At 40.4% G+C, this 21,815-nt stretch overlaps 1 protein-coding gene across 1 annotated transcript in view; it reads right to left on the reverse strand.

The window, feature by feature from the left end:
* SOS1 (son of sevenless homolog 1 (Drosophila)) overlaps window positions 1–21,671 on the reverse strand; it is a 218,970-nt gene extending 197,299 nt beyond the window's left edge. Inside the window, exon 1 of the mRNA XM_006839458.1 lies at window positions 21,585–21,671. Within this exon, the coding sequence (XP_006839521.1) occupies window positions 21,585–21,671 (87 nt within the window). The remainder of the gene's footprint in view (window positions 1–21,584) is intronic.
* Window positions 21,672–21,815: the final 144 nt, after the last annotated feature.

Below are 21,815 nucleotides of genomic sequence, written 5' to 3' on the forward strand. Positions count from 1 at the left end.
GAATCTGTACCTGGACCAAGAGGCAGTTGTTCGAACAGAACATGGGAACACTAAATGTTTTAAAATTAAAAAAGGTGTGTGACAAGGTTGTATTCTTTCACCATACTTATTCAACCTGTATGCTGGGCAAATAATACGAGAAGATGGGTTCTATGAAGAAAAACGTGTCATCAGGATTGGAGGAAGACTCATTAACAACCTGTGATATGAGATGATACAATCTTGCTTGCTGAAAGTGAAGAGGAATTAAAACATTTACTGATGAAGATCGAAGAGCACAACCTTCGATATGGATTACGTCTCAATGTCAAGAAAACAAAAGTCCTCACCACTGGACCAATAAACAACATTCTTACCAACGGAGAAAAGAATGAAGTTGTCAAGGACTTCATTCTTTCTGGATCAACCATCAACACTCATGGAAGTAGCAGTGAAGAAATCAAACGACGTATTGCATTAGGCAAATCTGCTGCACAAGACTTTTCTAAAGAGTTGAACAGCAAAGATGTCCGCTTGAGGAATAAGGTGCGCCTGACCCAAGCCATGGTATTTTCAATAACCTCATATACATGTGAAAGCTGGACAGTGAATACGGAAGACTGTAAAAGAATTGATGCTTTTGAGTTATGGTGTCGAAGGAGAATATTGAAAGTGCCATGGGCTGCCAAAAGAACCAATAAATCTGTTTTGGAAGAAGTACAGAGTGCTCCCTTAGAGGCCAAGATGGCTAAACTTTGTCTTTCATACTTTGCACATATTGTCAGGAGGGACCAATTGCTGGAAAAGGACATCATGTTTGGTAAGTAACATGGAGGGTCAGAGAAAAAGAGGAAGACCCCCAACGAGATGGATTGGCCAAGTGGCAGTATCAATGGACTGAAGCGTAGCAACAGTAGTGAGAGGTTGGCCCAGGATCAGGCAGTGTTTCGTTCTGCTGTGCATAATAAGGTCACTATGGGCCGGTACCAACTCGATGGCACCTAACAACAAGAACCCATTTGGCCATAAGGAGTCCTGGCAGTGCTGTGGATTAACTGTTGGGAGAAAGATGAGGTTCTCTGGTCCTATAAAGACTTAGGAAAGCCCTCTATAGAGCTGCTGTGAGTCAGAGTCAAGTCAACGGCAGTGCGGGTTTTGGGTTCGAATATACAAGGAAAGGTAATCTCAGGTGAAATTTCCAAGTAGGAAAATGTTGTCTTTGATTCCAACATCTCACCTTCCTTTTTAAATTCCCTCATCAGGCAGCTCTAAAACACCACTGCAGCATCCTCAGAAAGCTTCCTCCCTTCCAAATTTCATTGTATATGTGAAAACTGTTATGTGTCTTCCTTCCCACCCAGTGAGACTTGCAAACCCTGAAGAACATGTGATTTCTATTTATAGATATTGAGAAAAGCATTCTAAATATATAATATGTAGCTTAAGTCTTCCTAAACATATTTGTGATTGAATAAGACTATATTTGTAAATTTAAATGAAATTCTAATTGGCAGTATTTCAGACTTGTGTCATTGTTAGGTATCATCTAGTAGGTTACTATTCATAATGATCCAGTGTACAACACAAAGAAACAATGCCTGATAATGTATCATCCTCACAACTATTCTTAGGTTTGCAACCACTATGCCAATCGATCTTAATGAACGGCTTCCTCTTTTTTGCTGACCCTCTATCCAGCATTTTGTGCTTCTCCAGAGACTGGGTTGCTATGAGTCAGAACCAACCAGAAGGCATGCAACAACATTGACTTTCAAATAGGATTTTGAAGGATAATTATTTGCTCAGTGGATCATGGATTGAATGGGAGCCGGAAGGCCAGTTAGAAGATGTTTGCAAAAGTTCATAGATGAGATAGTGGTGGTTTTGTCTGGCTAGCTCACACTTCCATTTAAAATGTCACTTTCATCATTCTCAAACATAAACACTCAAGGACAGTGTCCAAGTGTCCACTGATACACCAAGAATTATTCTTCTTCAGTCCTTTTCCTTTATGGTCCATAGTTTCTCCTTCTAACTGGTGCCTTTAAAAGTCTTACTTTTTAAATGCAGCATAATCCTTTTTTCAAAGGAAATTCAATTTCAAATGAGAGCCTAAATATGTAAAATGGCTAAGCCTCTCAGTTTACAGCAGGGGGTTTTTGAACCCTCTTGTTTCACCTGCCTCTCTACAGAAGCACTTTAACCTTGAAATCTATACTCAAAAAAGGCAACACAACGGAGTAGAAAAAATTGTCTTTGATGCTAGAAAAGCAGGCTCAAATCACAATTCTACTCCTTATGAGTTACAGGGGTATGTTCTTGAGCAATTTGCCTCTTTGATGATCCATTTCCTCAAGTGCACAACCAGTGTGTATTTACACAACCTTGAAAAGTCAATGAATGAAACAGTTAAACATGCAAAGTACCATGCATAGTGCTTAGAAAACCAGCATACACAAGATATTCATTAAAAATACTAGCTGTCATGAATTAGCCCAAGAATGTAAGGCTGTTTTAATATTCAAAAAACAATAAACATAACTCACTATATAAAAACCCACTGCCATCTAACTGATTCCGATGCAAAGCAACTCTATGTTATTACTTAGTGCTACAGAGTCGTTTCTGACTCATAGGAAACCTGTGTAGGGTTTCCAAGGAGTGTCTGGTGGAGGGCTTGAACCACCAACCTTGTGGTTCGCAACCCAATGCTTAACCTACTGTGTCATCAGGGCACCTTTTATTCACCACACAAAGTAAAAGAGAAAAATTTATATGACCATCTTAACAGATGCAGAAAAATGACAAAATTCAACACCCACTTACGATGAGTGATGGAAGGGAAGAGAAAAATCTCAGAAAACTGAAAAAACACAAAGAGAAATTTTCAATCTGACAAAGCATCTGTGAAAAATTAACACTTTATGGTGATACAACGAATGCTTTCTCTTAAGTCTGGGAGCAAGGAAGGCAAAGATGACCACTACTCTGATCCAACTTTGTAAATGAAGGCAAGAAAAGGAAATAAAGGCAAAAGATCAGATTGTTTCTATTTGCATATGACATATTATGTAGAAAATCATGCAGATTCTACTACCAAGGTCACAGTATGCAAAGCCAATATATAAAATTATCTGTAGGCATTGGCTTCAAGAAGTTTGTGAAAAATGGAATTTTTTCATTAACTTTTTGAAGTTCCCTCACATACCACAATTCATACCTTATATCATAGAAATTAATTAGAAATAGAAACAGACCACATATCATATGAAAGTTAACACTATAAATCTTTTATAAACAAAACAGGAGAGTTATCTTCATGGTTTGGTTGTAGGGAAAGGGTTCTTTGACACAGAGAGCAAAAATTACATTAGAAAAAAACTGATCAATCTGACTCCATTAATGTTTGTAAAGAGAGAACCTGCATGGCGTCGTGGTTAAAGCACCTGGCTGTTAACCATAAGGTTGGCAGTTCAAATCCACCAGTGACTAAACAGGAAAAAGAGGGAGCAGTCTGCTCCTGAAAGATTTACAGCCTTGGAAACCCTATGGAGCAGTTCTATTCCATTTTATAGTGTTGCAAAGAAGCAGAACTGACTCAACAGCAGTGGGGTTTTGTGAGGGTTCTTTGTGGTTTTAATGTTTGTAAAAATGGAGTTGTAGTTAAATGCCGCCAAGTCAGTCAGTTCCGACCCATAGGAACCCTATATGGGGTTTCCGAGGAAGAGCTGGTGAGCTTGAACTGTCAACCTTGCAGTTCAAACCGACTTTACAGTCCAGTGCATTAACCTGCAGTGCCACACCAGCAGCATCATATCTAACTTCACAAGGGGAAGGAGAAAGAATCACAGGCAACATCAGCCAGACCAAGGCTGGTTAGTATGAAGTCGAGGAAAGACTTTTTCTTTCCAACCTTTTTTTTTTAAATACCAATTCTACCACTAGCGGTCCATCCTATGGCACACTCTACTTCTCTGTGGGCTCCATAATTCATTGCAAGGACCACAAGAATTCACAGACCATACCTAGAGTGAAGAGTTTATTAGGGAAATACCAGGTTACAACTTAGGTTCAGGATCAACAGGTAACTCAGGATCAGGATCAAGAAGCGTGTAGGCAGTTATTCTGTATAGGGCGGCTCTCTCAGCTCCTCGGGGCCCTCTGAGGACAGACTCCTCCCAGCACCCTCAGCAAAGGTTCCTTTTGGCCCCCTCTGAACAGGCTCCTTTATAAACTCCTCTCAGTACCCTCTGGACAGGCCCATGGTTAACCTTTGGACTCCTATCAGCCCCCTCAGAATAGATTCTTATTGTCTACTGCACCAGCCAAGTATTACCAAGCACTCTAGTTTTGTCCGTAAGTACCCAGAGGCACCCCACTCCACCGGAAAGTTTCCTGCCCAGAAGTGCTCTGCTCTCTAATTCAGTTGAACAAGCAAGCCTGGCTCCATCAACAAGTACCTGGAGGCACCCCACTCCACCAGTCAGCCCCTTGTCCAAAGGCACTCAGTCCTCTCCCTCTCTGGGTTGGAATGCCAACAGCAGCTGCCTCTCTCAGTGGGCCAGAGAGCTCACTATAGACTATCATATCAATCTCTGGGTTTTGTTGCTGCCATTTCTCTGCTGCACTTGCCACCACTTCTCACCATGTAGCACCTTCTCTGAGTATTACAGATCTGCCTCTAGGTCTAGGTGGTTCTCAGTACAGGGATCATAAATCCAGAGGACACTCTTCACTCCTGTCTCTAACTGGTTGTAATGAATTCCACCAATGTCTGGGACCGCCTCTTTTAAAACCTGTTGGGATGGAAAACTGACTAAACCCCTACAAAGGGTCCGTACATATCATCCGTACATATCATGTGCTTCATTAGCAGGCTGCTCAATTCCCTTGGTAGCCCATAAACACCTTATTTGTACAGCCCCACCCAATCAATGTGTGGCAATTACAAGACTTGTTGTTGTTATTAAGTGCCATCGAGTCAGTTCCACAGAGACCCTGTGTATAGGGTTTCCGAAGAGGAGTTGGTGTGCTTGAACCGCTGATCTTGTGGGTCAAAAAGACTTTGTTGTCCAGCGCATTAACCCACAGTGCCACAACAGGACATCAGTTACAAGACTACGCCTGGCTAAAATGGTCATATTACGTTAATTCACTGCACTACAATGTTAAAAACTCTGCTCATAAAAAAATCCTTTTTGGGGTGGGGGAAATAAATGGTACTGGGACAACTGGATTTCCACAATCAAAAGAATTATGTTGGATGCAGCTCTTCAGAAACCCTATACAGGGTTGCTGTGAGTCAGAACCGAATGGACAGCACTTAATGAAAACAACAACATACATAATTTATGAAAATTAACTCAAAATGGATCAAGAATCTAAATGTAAACTAAAAAGATAAAATTCTTAGAAGAACAGATATGGGTAACGCTTCAGAACTTGGTTTTTAAGCAATGGGTTCTCAGATATGGTACTGAAAACACAAACAAAAGATAAAATAAATGGAATTTTATCAAAAACTTCCATTTATTTATCCATCAAAAGACTTCATCAACAAAGTGAAAATACAAGCTACAGATTGGGTGAAAATTTTCAGTAACCACGTTTCTAATAAGGGTTTACTGTCCAGAATATATAGAGAATTCCTGCAATGTAACAACAAAAAGGAAAACAAACCGATTTTTTTTAAATGGGCAAAGCAGACATTTCACCAAATAAGTACAAATGGTCAACAAGCACATGAAAAGATATTCAACATCCAGTCGCCATTAGGTGTACAGTCAGCTCCAACTCACAGTGACCTTATATACAACAGAACAAAACACTGTGTGGTCCTGAGCTATCCTCACAATCACTCTTATGTTTGAGCCCATTGTTGCAGACATTGTGTCAATCCATCTCACTGGGAGTATTCCTGTTTTTACCTGACTCTACTTTGCCAACCAACCATGATGTTCTTCTCCTGGGACTGGTCCTTCCTTATGGCATGTCCAAAGTAAGCGAGACAAAAATCTTGCCATCTTTGCTTCTGCAGAGCATTCTGGCTGCACTTTTTTTTTTTTTTTTTTTTTTCAAATTTTGATTGTGAACTGAGTGAAGGTTTACAGAGCAGATGATCAGTTTCACATTCAACACATCACACACTTTTGTTTTCATCCTAATGACTGCAATCCCCTCCATGCAACAGTTATTCTACTCCATCCCTGTGGGTCCCATTTCCAGCCTACCCTCCTTCCCAACCCCTCCGAACCTTTTCCCCAGGTAAATGTGGCCCTTTTGATCTTGAATAGTTGAATAGTATGGTGAGCATACCTCACTAGTGCTGAAAATTGGGCCATGAGAGTGAGTTCCATTCCAGACCAAAGGGTGGCGGAGATCTATAATCTCTGGTTCCTCCAGTCTTTTTGACACTGGCTATCTTTTTCCAACAGATCTGTTAGTTTTTTCTGACAGTTCATAGTATACTTACTATTCTTCACCAACACTAATTCAAAAGCATCAATTCATTCTTGGTCTTCCTTATTCATTATCCAGCTTTTGTATGCATATGAGGCAACTGAAAGCAATTTTTTAACAAGTACTTTTTTAACACTTCAAAAGGTACATCTTTGCATTTTTTTTTTTTAACACTTTAAAAAGATCTTTTGCAGCAGATAACAACAAAGAGGTATCACAGCACTCCCACTAAGATGGCTATGATTCGTGAGTCTAAGATCAGAACTAGATGGTGCCCACCTACCACTACCAACTCCACTGAAAGAGACCACCATTAGAAGATCCCAGATAGAGTGGGAGAAAATGTGGAACAAAATTCAAAATTATTCCATTAAAAAAAAAAAAAAAGACTGGGCTTACTGGTCAGAAAACGACTGGAAGAACCCAAAACTATGGTCCTCAAGTACTTTTCAGGTCTAGAAAGGAACTCACACTTGTGGCCCAATTTTCAACCAAGCAGTAGATATGTATTAGGGGGAACAACACTAGTAAAGCCTGCTCACCATGGAATGGTCAACTATTCAATATCAAAAAGGCAACCTTTACCAAACAATACAGTTCAGAAGGATTGGGAAGGAGGGTGGAATGGAAGAAGAATCACAATGAGGAAGTGGGATAACAGCTGTTACTTGAGGGGCCTGAAATAGAGATGGAACAAAGTGTACGATATGTTGAGCAAAAAACTGATCATCTGCTCTGTACACCTTCACTCAATTCACAATTAAAATTTAAAAATAAAAAAGGATGGCTATAATTAAAACAAGTGAAAACAATAGGTATCAGCAAGAATATGGAGAAACTGGACCTCTCACCCTTTGTCAGTGGACCTGTAACGTGGCAGAGCACCTGTAAAAACTGTGGCAGTTCCTCAGAAAATTAAATGTAGATTGGAATACCTAAAAGGAGGTCTAGAACTTGCCCAGTGAATAGGCTTTCTGCGGAGCCTTTGCAGTGTATAGGACCTTAGGTGGAATCCTGAGCCCCATCCAGAACCTTCAGAGGTGGGACATTCCCACTAGAAAGGACAAGTAGACCAGACTGGAACAGCCAGAGCAACAGAAGATACATCTTCAAAGAAAGATCAACAGGAAAAATCCAAAACAAAAATGGCAGTATGACTGGTTACTATAAGAACAAGCAAGTTGTTCGCCAGAAAGCCATCAGGAAGCAATCAAGTCCCTTCAAGACTGAAACTCAAGGGGAACACCTTAGCAGGCATGTAAGCTTTCTGGCGACCACATTGGTCTACTGGTGAGTGGAAGAGGGGGAAAAGCAGAAATGAAGAATTGGGCTGAGTTCAACGACGCTCCATAGACTCCGCTGACCTGGAGAGAGAAAGAAGAGGAAGGGCTGGTTGGTCCGAAGTCTAGTGAGACCTGGGAACCCCTGAGTCCATGGACCAGGGCAGAGCCATGAAGGGTTAGAGCTGAGAGTAAAGCATCCAGCTGATCTGAAACGTGGGGAGACACTCAAGAATACCCAAACTTGTAAACAGTACCGATTTGACCTAGCCTCGATGGCTTGATAATCAGAACTCGACTAAAGGAAGAAAAAAAACTATTTGTGATAAAAGAAACAAGTGTAAATTGCTAAAATTTTATTAACTTAACCTACTCCGATAAGGAGCTCTGGTAGCGTAGTGGTTATGAATCAGGCTGTGATCAGCAATGAAGCAGCAAACTAAGCCCTACCACGTTCAATAGACTCCTATGAACCCAGGTAGAGACTTGGCTGGCGAGCAGTGTGGCAAGACCTGGGGCCTCCTGGGCCCAGAGTCAATGACATAGCCACAGAGGACTAGAGTGGAGACTGAAGCGTCCAGCTGATAAGAAGTAGGGCATATGCACAAGAATACTCACACCTGCAGATAATACCCACTTCACCTGGCTTCAATGATGATCAGAACTCAATAAGAAGAAGAAAGAAGAGGGAAAAAAAAAGAGTAATCTGATACAATTTGATGAACGTGACTACACCTATGGATGCAGTAGCTCAAAAAAGGGAACAAATCTTTACAGCGAGAATCATTCCCACCCCCTCGATACACAAGGTAGACAGGGATGGGCAACTTGGACACTGGCTACTCAAAATAGGGGGCTACAAAGGCAAGATGTGATTGGCTGACAAGCTGTCAAGAGGGAGCCTAGATCCAAAGGCCATAGGGGAAGGTAGAATCTCCACTGAGTAGTATCCAATCTGTCTGGGCAGGGCTGATGAAAGGAGAAGATACTTCTTGAAAGAAAGACCAACAGGAAAATACAAAACACTAATAGCACTCATATGGTACAATAGTGAATGATTGCTATCAGGACTGACTGTGAGGGTTGGAAATGTAAAGGTAGATGTTTTGTAGCAAAAGGAGCGGAGTGGTTGACTTTGCAGTCCAGGAACGGAAGTCCCTGGGACCATCAAGGGAGAAGAGTGGAGTGCAGGACCCTACCCAGAAAAGGAGTGATGCCAGAGATGGAGGCAGAGATGATGATGACGGGGCAAGATTGAACAGCTGGGGACTCTAGACCCAGAGAGGGAAAGGGGCTGTGTGTTGATGACCAGTGGGCAGGCTCTGGTTGGTTGATGATGCATGGAGGGGACTGTAACCATGGCAAAAGAAACAATATACGACAGGATGAATGTAAAGCTAATGTTCTCCCATGTAAGCTATCACATAATTCACAATAAAACTTTTTTTAAAGTATAAAAAAATTCATCTTCACCAATGATGAATGGTACACAAGCAAATGGAATGAAAATGAGACACCATTTTATCACCCGTCCAAATTTTTAAAATGATTACTATAAACTGTTAAGAAAATGTGGGCAAAGAGGACTCTCATATGTTAATGGGAACAGTATTTATCAGCACAAATATTTTGGAGAACATTCTAAAAGTATCCAGTAAATTTCAATATTTCTATACCCTGAAAGACAAAATAAAAATAAAAAATCCTAACACAGGTTCACTATGAATCACAACCATATGAAAAGCATGACACACACCAGCACAAGAACATAAGGTTTCTGAAGAATGGCTAGCAGGTTTGAGCCACCAATCTTGCGATTAGCAATCCAGCGCTTATCCTACAGCACCACACCAGGACTTCTTAGTATAATACAGGACTTAATACAGATACTAACCAAATGTCATGGACAAATCTCATGAATTTTCTAAACCTGTTTTCTACCCTTATAAGTGAAGGCTGTTAACAGCAGCTTGTGAGAACTCAGTGAAAACACATGTGAAGCACTTAAAAGAGTACCTGACGAAATACTTGAAGGCCAATTCCACTGCCTGTGATCGGAGCTCATCCCCTCCTCATCCAGAATCTTCCCCAGCAATGTCTGTCAGGCCTTTCCTCACAGATGCTTATACTCAGTTTTGTTCCACCATCAAAAGTGGAACAAATATACCCCGCAACCTTGAAATCACCTTCTTACCATAGCAGTATCTCTTTCCCTTCCTCATTAAGCTTCTAGGAAAAATAGTCTGGAGGAGGAAAAAAGTAATCTGTCATTATTATTTTTCCCATGTTATTTCATCATCTATCCTCACACACTAAAACTCCTCCAACATTCATGACCTTTTAGCTGTCAAATCTAACACTTTCAGGTACTTTATTAGACTCTGCTATTGCCTGACATATTTAATGACTCTTCTCTTACATAGCTTCCTTCCCTCAGTTTCTCAGACTCAGTTTCCTCATTCCTACTGAATCTGTCCTTCTTAATCTCCTTTCCTCATTCTTCTTCCTTTGCCTTCCCTTGAAATAACATTATCTGCTGCCTTCTCTAGTTCTCTCTCAGTGGTACTCTCATCATTTTCAGTTCAAAGAATGAACTGGTGGTCTCACCTACTCTTTTTTTTACCAACTTTATTGAGATATTACTGACATACAATAAACTGCATATATTTAAAGGGTACTATTTAGTAAGTTTTGGCATACGTATACAAGCCTGAAACCATCTGCACAATCAAATTAACACAAAAGCCACCAAAGACAAACACTGATCTACTTTTTGTCACTATAGCTGTGTTTGCATTTTCTAGAACTTTATGTAAATAGAACTATGCAATAGGTACTCTTTCTAGGCATGGCTTCTTTCACTCAGCATAATTATTTTGAAATTCATCTATACTGTCATGTGTATAAATAGTTCATTCCTGAGTCCAAGGCAAGATGGAGGAGTAAACAGATGCACTGAGCAAGTGGAACAAAGACATGGGAGACCAAGTGACACAGATACAGATGATGCTCCTGGAACCCTGAACATCAGCGCATAGGACAGAGTGGTGGACTGAGTGCTGACTGCAAGAGGAAGTTGAACAGGAACAGTGAGAGAGAAGCAAAATGGGTAGACTGGGCTGGCATGAAGCAGCTCAGCCATCCTGAGTTTTTGTGAGTGGCTGGCGATACAGCTGCCTGTGGGCACAGGACGCAGATGGAGATTTGAGACAAGAGGGTCCAGTTCTTCCTTGTTCCCGTGCACTCCTGGTAGCTGGGGGACTGGCCAGTCCCCACCCTCACCAACCCAACGACCAGTGGCACCCCCTCCTGCGCAGCCTCTGCTCTGTCTGGCATAGCCTGCTTCTGAAGGTACCAGGAACTACACTACACAAACAGTGAACTGAGAACTAAAAGTATACACACTTCTGGTCACTATCACATCCACTAGGAGACAGGTGGGTGTGTGCCTGAGAATCCATTCATAAACAATCATCAACTAAATATAATACGACACCACAATGTCTTAGAGAAAACAATTTCAGCTTACAAAGAAACAAAGGCAGAGTGCCTCAAACAAGTAACCAAAACACCGAAAATATAACACCAGAAATGGTATTAGCACTACCTGATGACGAATTTAAAAGGATACTACTTAGGTAACTTCAACAGATTGAGAGAAAGAGAAAGATCAAGAAAAGTAAAAATGAAATCAAAGAAAACATACACAAAACTATGGAAAATTTCAGGAAATAAGTTGACAAAAATAATTGCTAAAATGTGAACATACAAAAACAGCAATTAGACAGCCAGAAGATTAACACTAGGACTTCGGAATACTGTTATGTTTTTCATTAACTTTTTAAAACACTAAATTGGATATTAAACTATATGGGTATCCTTGATTAATTTTAAACAAAATCCCTCAAATACTACTCAAGCAAGTTTTTATAGGATGATAAATTAACCCATGAAAAGCATGGTGGCATGAGTTTCAATAAGAGAACCTTAAAGCAGAGAGTTCAATCAGTTAAAAATGTTCAAAATCAGAGTGATTTACTGCTAGACTCTGAAGTAGTCACTGGATCTGACCAGAGATCAATTTTTTTTTCAGACAACTCTTTCATGTTTCAGTCTGTTCCTATAAGGAAGGGGTTGGCAAACTTTGACCCACAAGTTAAATTCATCATAGTGTCTGTTTTCATAAAAGTACATGTCTGTGAATGCTTTCAGCTTCAACAGCTAAATGCAATGGTTAGAGCAAAGACTGTATGGCCTACAAAGCCTAAGAGATTGATATACCTGGCCTTTTACAAGAGAAGTTTGCTAATCCCTGTTCTAAGGGAAACAAGTGTGCCTTGAATTGCAATGAAGTGTAGGTTTACAGGGAAGAGAACAGGCTAAATTGACATAGAATTTTTCACTCGTCATTTCTTTTCTCACTGAGGAATTTGATATTGAGAAACTGATTCAGTAAAGCTTTAACAACATGACATTAAATGTGAAATTCTAAAAAGTGAAAAAAGTATGTAATCTGTCTTTAAAAAGTCATATGACAAAATATTCTACCACTAGAATAACTTAATGAGGGAAATTTTCTTTATTGTATTATCTTTTTTTTTTTCTTAAATGTTTTATTGTGAATTATGTGATAGTTTACATGGGAGAACATTAGTTTTACATTCATTCTATCATATATCGTCTCATTGCCATGGTTACAATCTCCTTCATGCAATCCTTCCCCGTGCCCCCCAGGTATTCAGCACACTGTCATCGCTCTCCCTCTCTGAATCTAAAGTCTCCAGCTGCTCCATCGCGCCACGTCATCATCTCTGGCTCCATTTCAGGCATCACTGCTTCTCTGGGTAGGGTCCTGCTCTCTGCTCTTCTCCCTTGATGGTCCTAGGGACCTCCACTCCTAGACTGAAAAGTTAATCACCCCCCTCCTTGCTATAAAACGTCTACCTTTACATTTCCAATCCTCACAATCAGTCCTGATAATTATTCACTATTGTATCACAAGAGACCCTTCTGCATTTCACTGCCATCAGCCCCGGCTAGTCAGATTGAATACTACTCACTGGAGATTCTACCTTCCTCCAGGCCCTCTGGATCTAGGTTCCCTCTTGAAAGCTTGTAAGCCAGTCACTTCTTGCCTTTGTAGCCCCCCAACCCCCATTTTGGGTAGCCAATGTCCAAGTTGCCCATCCCTGTCTACTCTGTGTGTGGAGGGGGTAGGAATGATTCTTGCTGTAAGGATTTATTCCCTCTTTTGAGCTACTGCTTCCATAGGTGTAGGTCAAGTTATTGTATTATCTTTTATAGGAAGCACTAGAATATAGGCTTTTGCAGGTGATTCTGAACACTTTTTTAGTAAGAAGAGTAAGCATTATTCACGTACAGTAAGAGTCTTTATCCTGCATTCCCTGGATAGAAAATAATTTAAAGCTGACTTTTTAAATGTATGTAAATGAAGATCGTATTTCTTCACAAAATGTAATGCTTATCATAGAAACTATATTTATTACCAATAACAATTTGGATAACAACTCATGATTTTGTATTTGTTTAAACAGAAGAATTATACTAGAAACAGTATTTGTTCTGTTAATTTCAAAAGTTTCAGAATATCTGGAGTTTTAATTTGAAACTGCCAGGAATGCTAAAAGCTGTACATTTGTACATGTCCATATATTGGAGTGGGGGGGTGAAGTGATTGATTCTACTAGCTCTTAGCTACATGGAACTGATTTATCCTGAATTTCTATCACCAACTGCTTAGTATCTGACCATCGTCATGCTGAATACTAAGTGGCTAGCATGGATATCAATTAGAAATCTGTTGTGTGTCATCCTTAAATCTGACAAACTTTCCTAAACAAAAGCAAATGCCATGTATGGTTTCCTTAAATCAAGTCGTTAGATTTGTAATTGGCATATTATTAAACTCCCTGAATTGGTAATAACACAAAGTACTTGTGTTTTAAATACAAAGTCAGAGTTCTATCTGGAGACTAACATTATTTTTGTCTATACTTAAAAGTCTTGGTGTGGCACTATAGATAAGCACTGGACCACAAGGTCAGTTTGAACTGCAAGGTTGGCAATTCAAACTCACCAGTCACTCCTCAGAAACTCTATACAGGATGACTTTGACTCAGAACAAACTTTACAGTACTTAACAATGACATACTAAAAATAAAACAGCTTTTATTATTAGCCCCTATTTTTTTTAATAAAAAATTTTCATTGTTGTTTGCCATAATTTAGAACTCACATTCAAATGATATTTTGTAGGTTTACATTCCTTTTTAGTCAATTCAATGAGAAGTGTTAGCTTTCTCCCAAGTCATGTCAAATCAATTCTAATATGTACTCAAAATCAAAGATAAACACACAAAAAACAAGGAAATGAAGTTACGTCATATTAGTGAAACACTTTCAAAATAAATAAATAAATAAAAGGACTTCAGAAATAGATCATACACCGAACATGCAAAGAAATAGAACTGAATCCATGGAAAGTCGAATTACTGAGCTTCAAGAAAAGTCTCTCGATATTCATTGCTAGAGGAACAATCAGAAAAAAGAACAGGAAAAATCCAAAGAAAGCCTAAGATTTATGTGGGACATTATTAAGTGGAATAATTTATATACAATAGTAATTACAGAACAAGAAGAGACAAAAAAAAACAACAAAAAAAAACCAGAATATTGTTCAAGAGTTGTTGGACGAAAACGTCCCTGAGATCATGAAAAACAAGAAGACAGCCCTTCAATAAACTGAATCAACCCCAAACAGGATGGATCCCAAAAGAAAAACACCAAGACATATTATAATCAAACTTTCAAAATCAAAGACAAGGAAAGAATCCTGAAAGCAGATCAAGCAAAAAGAAGTTATCTACAAAGGACAACTAGTAAGACTAAGTTCTGATTTCTCAGCAGAAACCAAGCAGGCAAAAAGACAATGGAATGACATATATAACACTCTGAAAAACACAAATTGCCAACCAAGAATCCTACATCCATAAAAACTGTCCATTAAATATGAAGGCAAATTAGGTGATTTTCAAACAAACAGAAATTAAAACAATTTATACAAAGCCAGACCAACCTCACAAAAAAATACTAACTGTAATTGTTTGGATAAAGAACTAACAATAGCAGACAACAACCTGGGACTAACTAACATACATGACAATATCACACATAACACAGATATATAAGTATGCAAAGTAAAACAGCCATAGAAGACTGAAAATAGAGAACCAGAGATATAGTTGCAACAGTAACCAAAAAACGGTAAAAATAGGGAACACTATAGTTATAGCACTTCCAAATGAAGTAAATTCAACCCTTACCCCAAACACTAATCCTAGTCCTAACCATAACCCTAACAATAAACAAAGTCTTAGGCCTGTGGCACTGTGGGTTAATGCATCAGACTGCAAAGCCGTTTGAACTACAAGGTCAGCGGTTCAAGCTCACCAGCTGCTCCTTGGAAATCCTATACAGGGTCGCTATTGGTAGGAACCGACTTGACGTCACATAGCAACAAACAACAGGCCTAGCCTTGTTCTTGCTGTTGTTAAGTGCTGCTGAGTCAGTTCTGACTCAGTGACCTTGTATAGGGTTTCCAAGGAGCAACTGGTGAGTCTGAACTGCCAACCTTGCTGTTCAAACTGATCTTGCAGTCCAATGCTTATCCTACAGTGGCACACCAGGACCCCAAGCCTAGCTTAGACCTAGCCATAGTCCCAACCCTAACCTTCAACTCCTTCCTCCACCCATCTCCCTCCACACCACCATATCCCCACCAAAAAAAAATAGTAGTTCATTCCTTGTTATTGCTAAGTAGTATTCCATTATATGGTTATAGCACAATTTGTTTATATATTCACCTACGGATAGGCATTTCAATTGTTTCTAGTTTGGGCCAAAATAAAGCTGCTGTGATCTACCTTTACATGAATATTGTTGTGCATGGGGTTGTCAAGAATAAGCATAACTCTTGACAACTCCATGCACAGTAAGATTGGACCCTTGTAATCCAAAGTGTTCTCATTAGCTGATTTTTCAAAAGTAGACCATTAAGCCTTTCTTAGTCTGGAAGCTCCACTGACACCTGCTCAGCATCATACCAACACACAAGCCTTCTATTACAGACTGCTGGAGGCAGCTGCTAATGGAATTGAACTACGTCTCCTCTATGGAAGGCAAGAATTCAACCACTGAGCCACCACTGCCTCCTTTATACAGATATAAGGCATCATTTATTTTTATGAACTTACCTACTCACCAAGATTCTTAAATCAGATTTGCTAAATACTAACAACCAGCTGAAAACTGGACAAGAACATATATACAACCCAAAAGGACTTCTAAATCTGAATGCCTCTACTCTTTCCACCCTAAATGCTTTCCCTCCTACATTTTTTATCCAGAAACTTAAGACTTTTCCAGCTTACTCACCCCTAAAAAAATCAAACCAAAACCAAACTGACTGCCAGTGAGTTGACTTCAACTCATACCAACCCTATAGCACAGAGCAGAACTGCCCAGCAGGATTTTCAAGGCTGGACACTTTATGGAGTCTTGGTGTGGCACTGTAGGATAAGCACTGGACTGTTAATACTAACCACAAAGGCAGCGGTTCAAGCCCATCAGCCACTCCTCGAAAACCTCACACAGGGTCACTTATGAGTCGGAACTAACTCAAAAGTACTTTAACAACACATACAAGCAGACAGCTACATTTTTTTCCCCATGGACTGGTTTATGGGTTCAAACTACGACCTTTCGTTAGCAGCTATTAGTTTTAACTACTGTTTCTGTATTTCCTGCCCTTTAAATATCTCTTAGGAGCTCTGTAGGATAAAAACAGGACTGTGAACCACAAGGTGAGTCGTTCGAGCTCACCAGTTGTTCCACAGGAGAAAGAAGATTTTCTGTTCCTAGAAGCCCTATGCAGGGTCACTACAAGTCAGAACCGATTCAACAGCACTTTAACAGCAAACATCTGTCAACATCTATCCCAACAATTCCATCCATATGGATCCTTAGTGCAAATACATATCATCTCTTGGATGAACTATTAATTAAACTAGGCTTCCACCTTCTTTTCTCCTCCAGGTCTCACATTTTTCTCCAATCCATTTTCCATTCTATGGTTAAACGGAACTGATTAAAATTCAAATATGATGTTACACCTCACTAGCTTTACACAGAAATTTCTCTATCAACCAGACTCATCTACTGACGCTTTGCATTCTGTTCAATCCAGACATTTTAAGAATGTCATTTACCTGTTTATCTTAGTGCTGAGGCTAATGGCTGGCTACAGTGGTGATATTCATTAGCAGCTATTTGTGTAATAGATAAGATAGGACTTAAGACTAATAATAGATACAGTAGGATGTTCTGGGCAAATTCAGAAAATATAGTATAGTCAGTCCATTCTGGCTAAAGCAAAAAAAATAAAATAAACAAAAGAAATGTTATGGTAAGCAATTTAATTTTTAAAAGCAAGATGAAGCTAGTTCACAGATCACTATTAATTCCATGCTAAACACTGTACACTTTAATCTAGGTCCTCAAAAAACATCAACTATTCTGAACAGCGCATGAAACGTCTAGAAGTGTACTGTATCGTCTGAAATTTGAAAAACACACAAAAGAGACTTGGGAGGGGCACAGTTAAGATGCTATTGTAATAACCTGGAATAAAGAACTCAATTAGAGCAACTGAAGGAGGAACAAATAAATTAGAAGAACATGTCAAGGGGCAATGAATCTCTAGGTTCTGCCTTACATGTGAACAGTAACAATAATGCAAAGACAAAAGTAAGAAGAAAGGCTTCAAAGTTTTGAGCCTATCAAAATAATAAGACCTAATCAATCCTTATTCATGGTGATACAATGAACATCAGAGTAGAAATGTGCTCCATAGGGCTTTCAATGGCTGTGCACCCTTCAAAATAGATCACCAGACCTTTCTTCCAAGGCAAAGCTAGGTGGATTTGACCCGACAACCTTTCAGTAAGTTGTTGTTGGTAAATGCCATCGAGTCGGTTCCAACTCATAGCAACCCTGTATATAGGGTTTCCAAGGAGCAGCTCAAACAACTATGCAGTTTGACACATTAGCCCACAACGCCACACCAGGTCACCTGTGGTTAGCAGCCAAGCATTTAACTGATTGTATCACCCAAAATTCCATACATCAAGAAAAAAACACTAGGAAATGGTAGGTGGAAGGGAGAGAGGTGATGGTTTTAGTCTGGGAAATACTGGGTTTAAGGGATGAGAAAGAAACAGAAGTATTTCCATTCATTCAAAAATATGAGTTCCTATTAGGTGTCAGGAGTCCTGGTGTGGTGCTGTGGGTTAATGGACCAGACTGCAAAGCCATTTCAACTGCAAGCTCAGCAGTTCAAGCTCACCAGCTGCTCCTTGGAAACCCTATACAGGGACGCTATGGGTCAGAACTGACTCTACGGCACTTCACAACAACCAGGTGTCAAGGCCTTCTGGTGTGACGCTGTAGGATTAACACTGGACTTCGAACAAGGTTGGCAGTTCAAACCCATCAGCTGCTCCTCAGAAACCCTTTATAAACTCATTATGAGGCAGAATCAACTCAATAGCATGTAACAACAACTAGGTGTCAGAAAGCATATTGTTGTTGTTACGTGCTATTGAGTTGGTTCCAACTCATAGCTACCCTGTATAGGGTTTCCGAGTAGTGGTTGATGGGTTTAAACTGCCAACCTTATGGTTAGCAGCCCAGGACTCGGAGAATGTGTGGAAGATAAAATGAGAATAAGATAGGTCTATTCTCAAGCAGGAGTCCTGGTGTGGTGCTGTGGGTTAATGTGACAGACTGCAAAGCCGTCTGAACTACAAGATCGGCGGTTCAAGCTCACCAGCTGCTCCTCGGAAACCCTATACAGGGTTGCTATGAGTCGGAACCGACTTGATGGCACTTAACAACAACAACAATTCTCAAGCAGCATCCAATCTAGTTGTAAAAAGGGAGGACAGACAAGTAAATGTTGTAGTTGTTAGGTGTCATCAAGTTGCCCCATATTGTTTTCTAGGCCCCAATTGTCCCATAGTGTTTTCTAGGACATAATGGAAAAGTGACCAAATTGCTGGGTCACTTTTAGTGAGCAAACCTTTGCAACATTAGGGCTTTTTGTCGTCAAGTCAGTTCTAACTCACATTAAGTCTGCATAGGGTTTCCAAGGAGTGGCTGGCAAATTTGAAGCACCAATCTTACAGTTCAATCCGACCTTGAGTTCCAAGGCATCACCCCACAGCAAGTAAACAAGAACTTAAAATTCGCTGTTAAAAAGTGCTAGCCTAGACTGCTAAAAAGAAAGCAAAGGAGAAATATCCAACTCAGCTGTGAGGATCTGAAAAAAACTCTGAGGAGAGAGAGTCAGGAAGGAACACTGTTAGGCCTGGCAAAGAAGAGCAGCCCAAATGAAGAAAACAGAACGTTCAAAAAGCCTCAGACAAGAACACAACCAACCTAAACCAAATCTTAATAGAAACAGACAGCCTCATCTTTCTCCTGTGAAGCCACTAATGGGTTTGAACCACAGACCTTAAGGTTAGCACCTTAATGTCTAAATCACAGCACCACCAGGGTTCCGTAACAACACAACAGTCAGAAGTAGTCAATAGATGTGATGAAAAAGTTCAAGATGAAATATCCTGTTGGTAAAAATTCAGGTTTTGAGCGCCCAAGATCACATCCATCTGGATATAAAATATATTTTCAATCTTTTCTTAGGTGACTTAGAATCATCAATGAGTAGATGAATGAGGACTGGAAGAACCTTACAAGTCATTTTCTACCTCCTCACCGGCATGTCTACCGCCCTAAGAAGGTATCTCTCTGGTTAGTTTAATAAACAAAAGGGGCTAGTAGGGATTGTGGTAAATTGGAGCTGCATGCCCTGTTTAAAGGGATCAGCTATTTACTCAGCTTCAGCCTTACTCCGTAGGGTAGTGATTATGAATCGGGCTGTGAACCACAATGCCAGCAGTTCGAAACTAGCAGCTGTTCCGCGGGACAAAGATGAGGCTTTCTGCTTCCGTAAAGATTTACAGCTGACGCCATGGCACATAACAACAACAAGCCTTAGAGGTGGATTCAATATAGAAAGATCTTCCTATTCTTCAAAAAACAAATGATGTATTATCTCCCATTTTTAAACACTATCGACAAATTACATTTAAAATAACATGGTGCCAGCCAACCAAAATGCTTCCAAGCACAAAATTCAGTACAGCAGCATGGCAGAGTTAGGCCAGGTGTGCCAACTCCTACACAGCTCTTTCCACTACTTCAAAGGACCCTCAACTGATACGCTATTTTGGCAGTTCCCTCTATTTAAGAGTTGAATGAGTCTGAGCAAAATAGAATCAAACTGGCAATGCCTTATGAGCTCTTTTGCATGTTTTCAACTAACTTTTCTACCTCCCTTTCAGAATTATCTGCTTCTAGCATCACTGAGATTTTCTATCTATTCCTTTCTATTACAACCTAAGAAGTCAAGTTGCAAGTACAGCAAAAGTAAATGGAGAGAAAGCCTGAAGGCATTTCCAATGAATAAAATATTTAAGCTATTTGTCAGCACTTTGGTTTTCTTAGAAAACAATATGACAGTAATATTTGTGACTAATCAAGCACATGGGGGGGGGGGAGAAACAGTAACCTAAATCTGAAGATATTTTGCTAACAAATCAAATCGCTTCCACAGCGAAACACCGAAGGGGGAGGGAAGAACAATGCAAAAGGGAAAGTAAAAGTTGCAGGCCTTTGAGAAATAAGACACCTTTTAAGATATTTTTAAAAGCACAATTGTTTAGCACAAAACGTACACCCAAATCTCAATTGTCAATATTGACAGAAATTTAATTTTTAACAAAGTAACATGAAATATCTTGAAGCAACAAAAAACTGGGATTCAGTAACACTATTAAAAGAGTAAAGCCAGCTCTATTATTTATGGAAATGGTACATTAAGAGAAAGAAACAAACAAAAAATACTCTGGTGATTGTTTTTAAAGTTATTCAAACACAACAGTTTCTGATATTTTGATGCGTTTGTAGTAATAAAGTTGCTTTAGAAGCTACTTAAAATAGAGTAACATTTCCTAATTATATCCAATCATTTAAAAACACAGAACTTGGGGTAGATCCCCAGCTAAAAATGTGATAAGCTAAAAGTAACATGTAAAGAATAAAAAGGCTTGAAACCAACAAAGTGATAATGTCAAGATTTCAGGCTCTTTAAAAAATTTTAGGAAAAAAAACCTGAAAATAGTGGCCTTTGCACCCACCGTTACTTGGAGGAGTGGAAGAATTCAGGGGACTAGTGAGTGATTACTGAGGTTGAACAGAACAGGCCGTGTTCCTGCTGCTACTGGCAAGCAAGCTCTGCAATTACTTAGTACCAGCATTATGGCCAGGGCACTGCTGGAGTGCCCTAAAATGAGCATAGTGGACACCTGAAACTGACAGCAGCCCTGGAAAGACAGAGAAGGCGGAAAAGTGGCCTGCTTTGACCTCCACTGAAAAAGGAGGCTCCTCCAACTGGTGTCTCTGAATCAAGGGGCAGGGCACTAAGCATTCAGCGCTTCGATTATTCGGACAAACTCACCCTGGCTTCCAGCGGCCTTCCCACACACTGGGCAATGTCAACATTCAGAACCACCCGAGTGTAGGGGATCTCTCAGTAGGTGCCGTCCTTTCGGACAGGCCGTAAGACGGGGAAGAAAGACGGCCCTGCGCGCCCCGCCTCCCCAGCCCGGCCCCTACCCACCGGGCCGCGAGTTGCGGCCGGGAAGTGGGGTCCCGCGCACTCCTCACCTTTTTCAGCGCTGGCACCAGCAGCCCCCGCCACTTGGGCGCGTTCTCCTCGCTGAAAAACTCGTACGGCAGCTGCTGCGCCTGCATGGTGCCCCCGAGGCGCCTCTGGTCGGGGAGGGGGGCGGCGGCGGCCGGGCCGAGGAGCCGCGAGAAAGCGAGCTCGCAACGCGGAGCAGGGCCGCGGCCCCACCGGACGGCCCGGCCCCCTCGGGGCGCCGCGCGATCAGGCTA

This window comes from Chrysochloris asiatica, unplaced genomic scaffold (assembly GCF_000296735.1).
Source record: "Chrysochloris asiatica unplaced genomic scaffold, ChrAsi1.0 scaffold00024, whole genome shotgun sequence".
Taxonomy (NCBI): Eukaryota; Metazoa; Chordata; class Mammalia; order Afrosoricida; family Chrysochloridae; genus Chrysochloris; species Chrysochloris asiatica.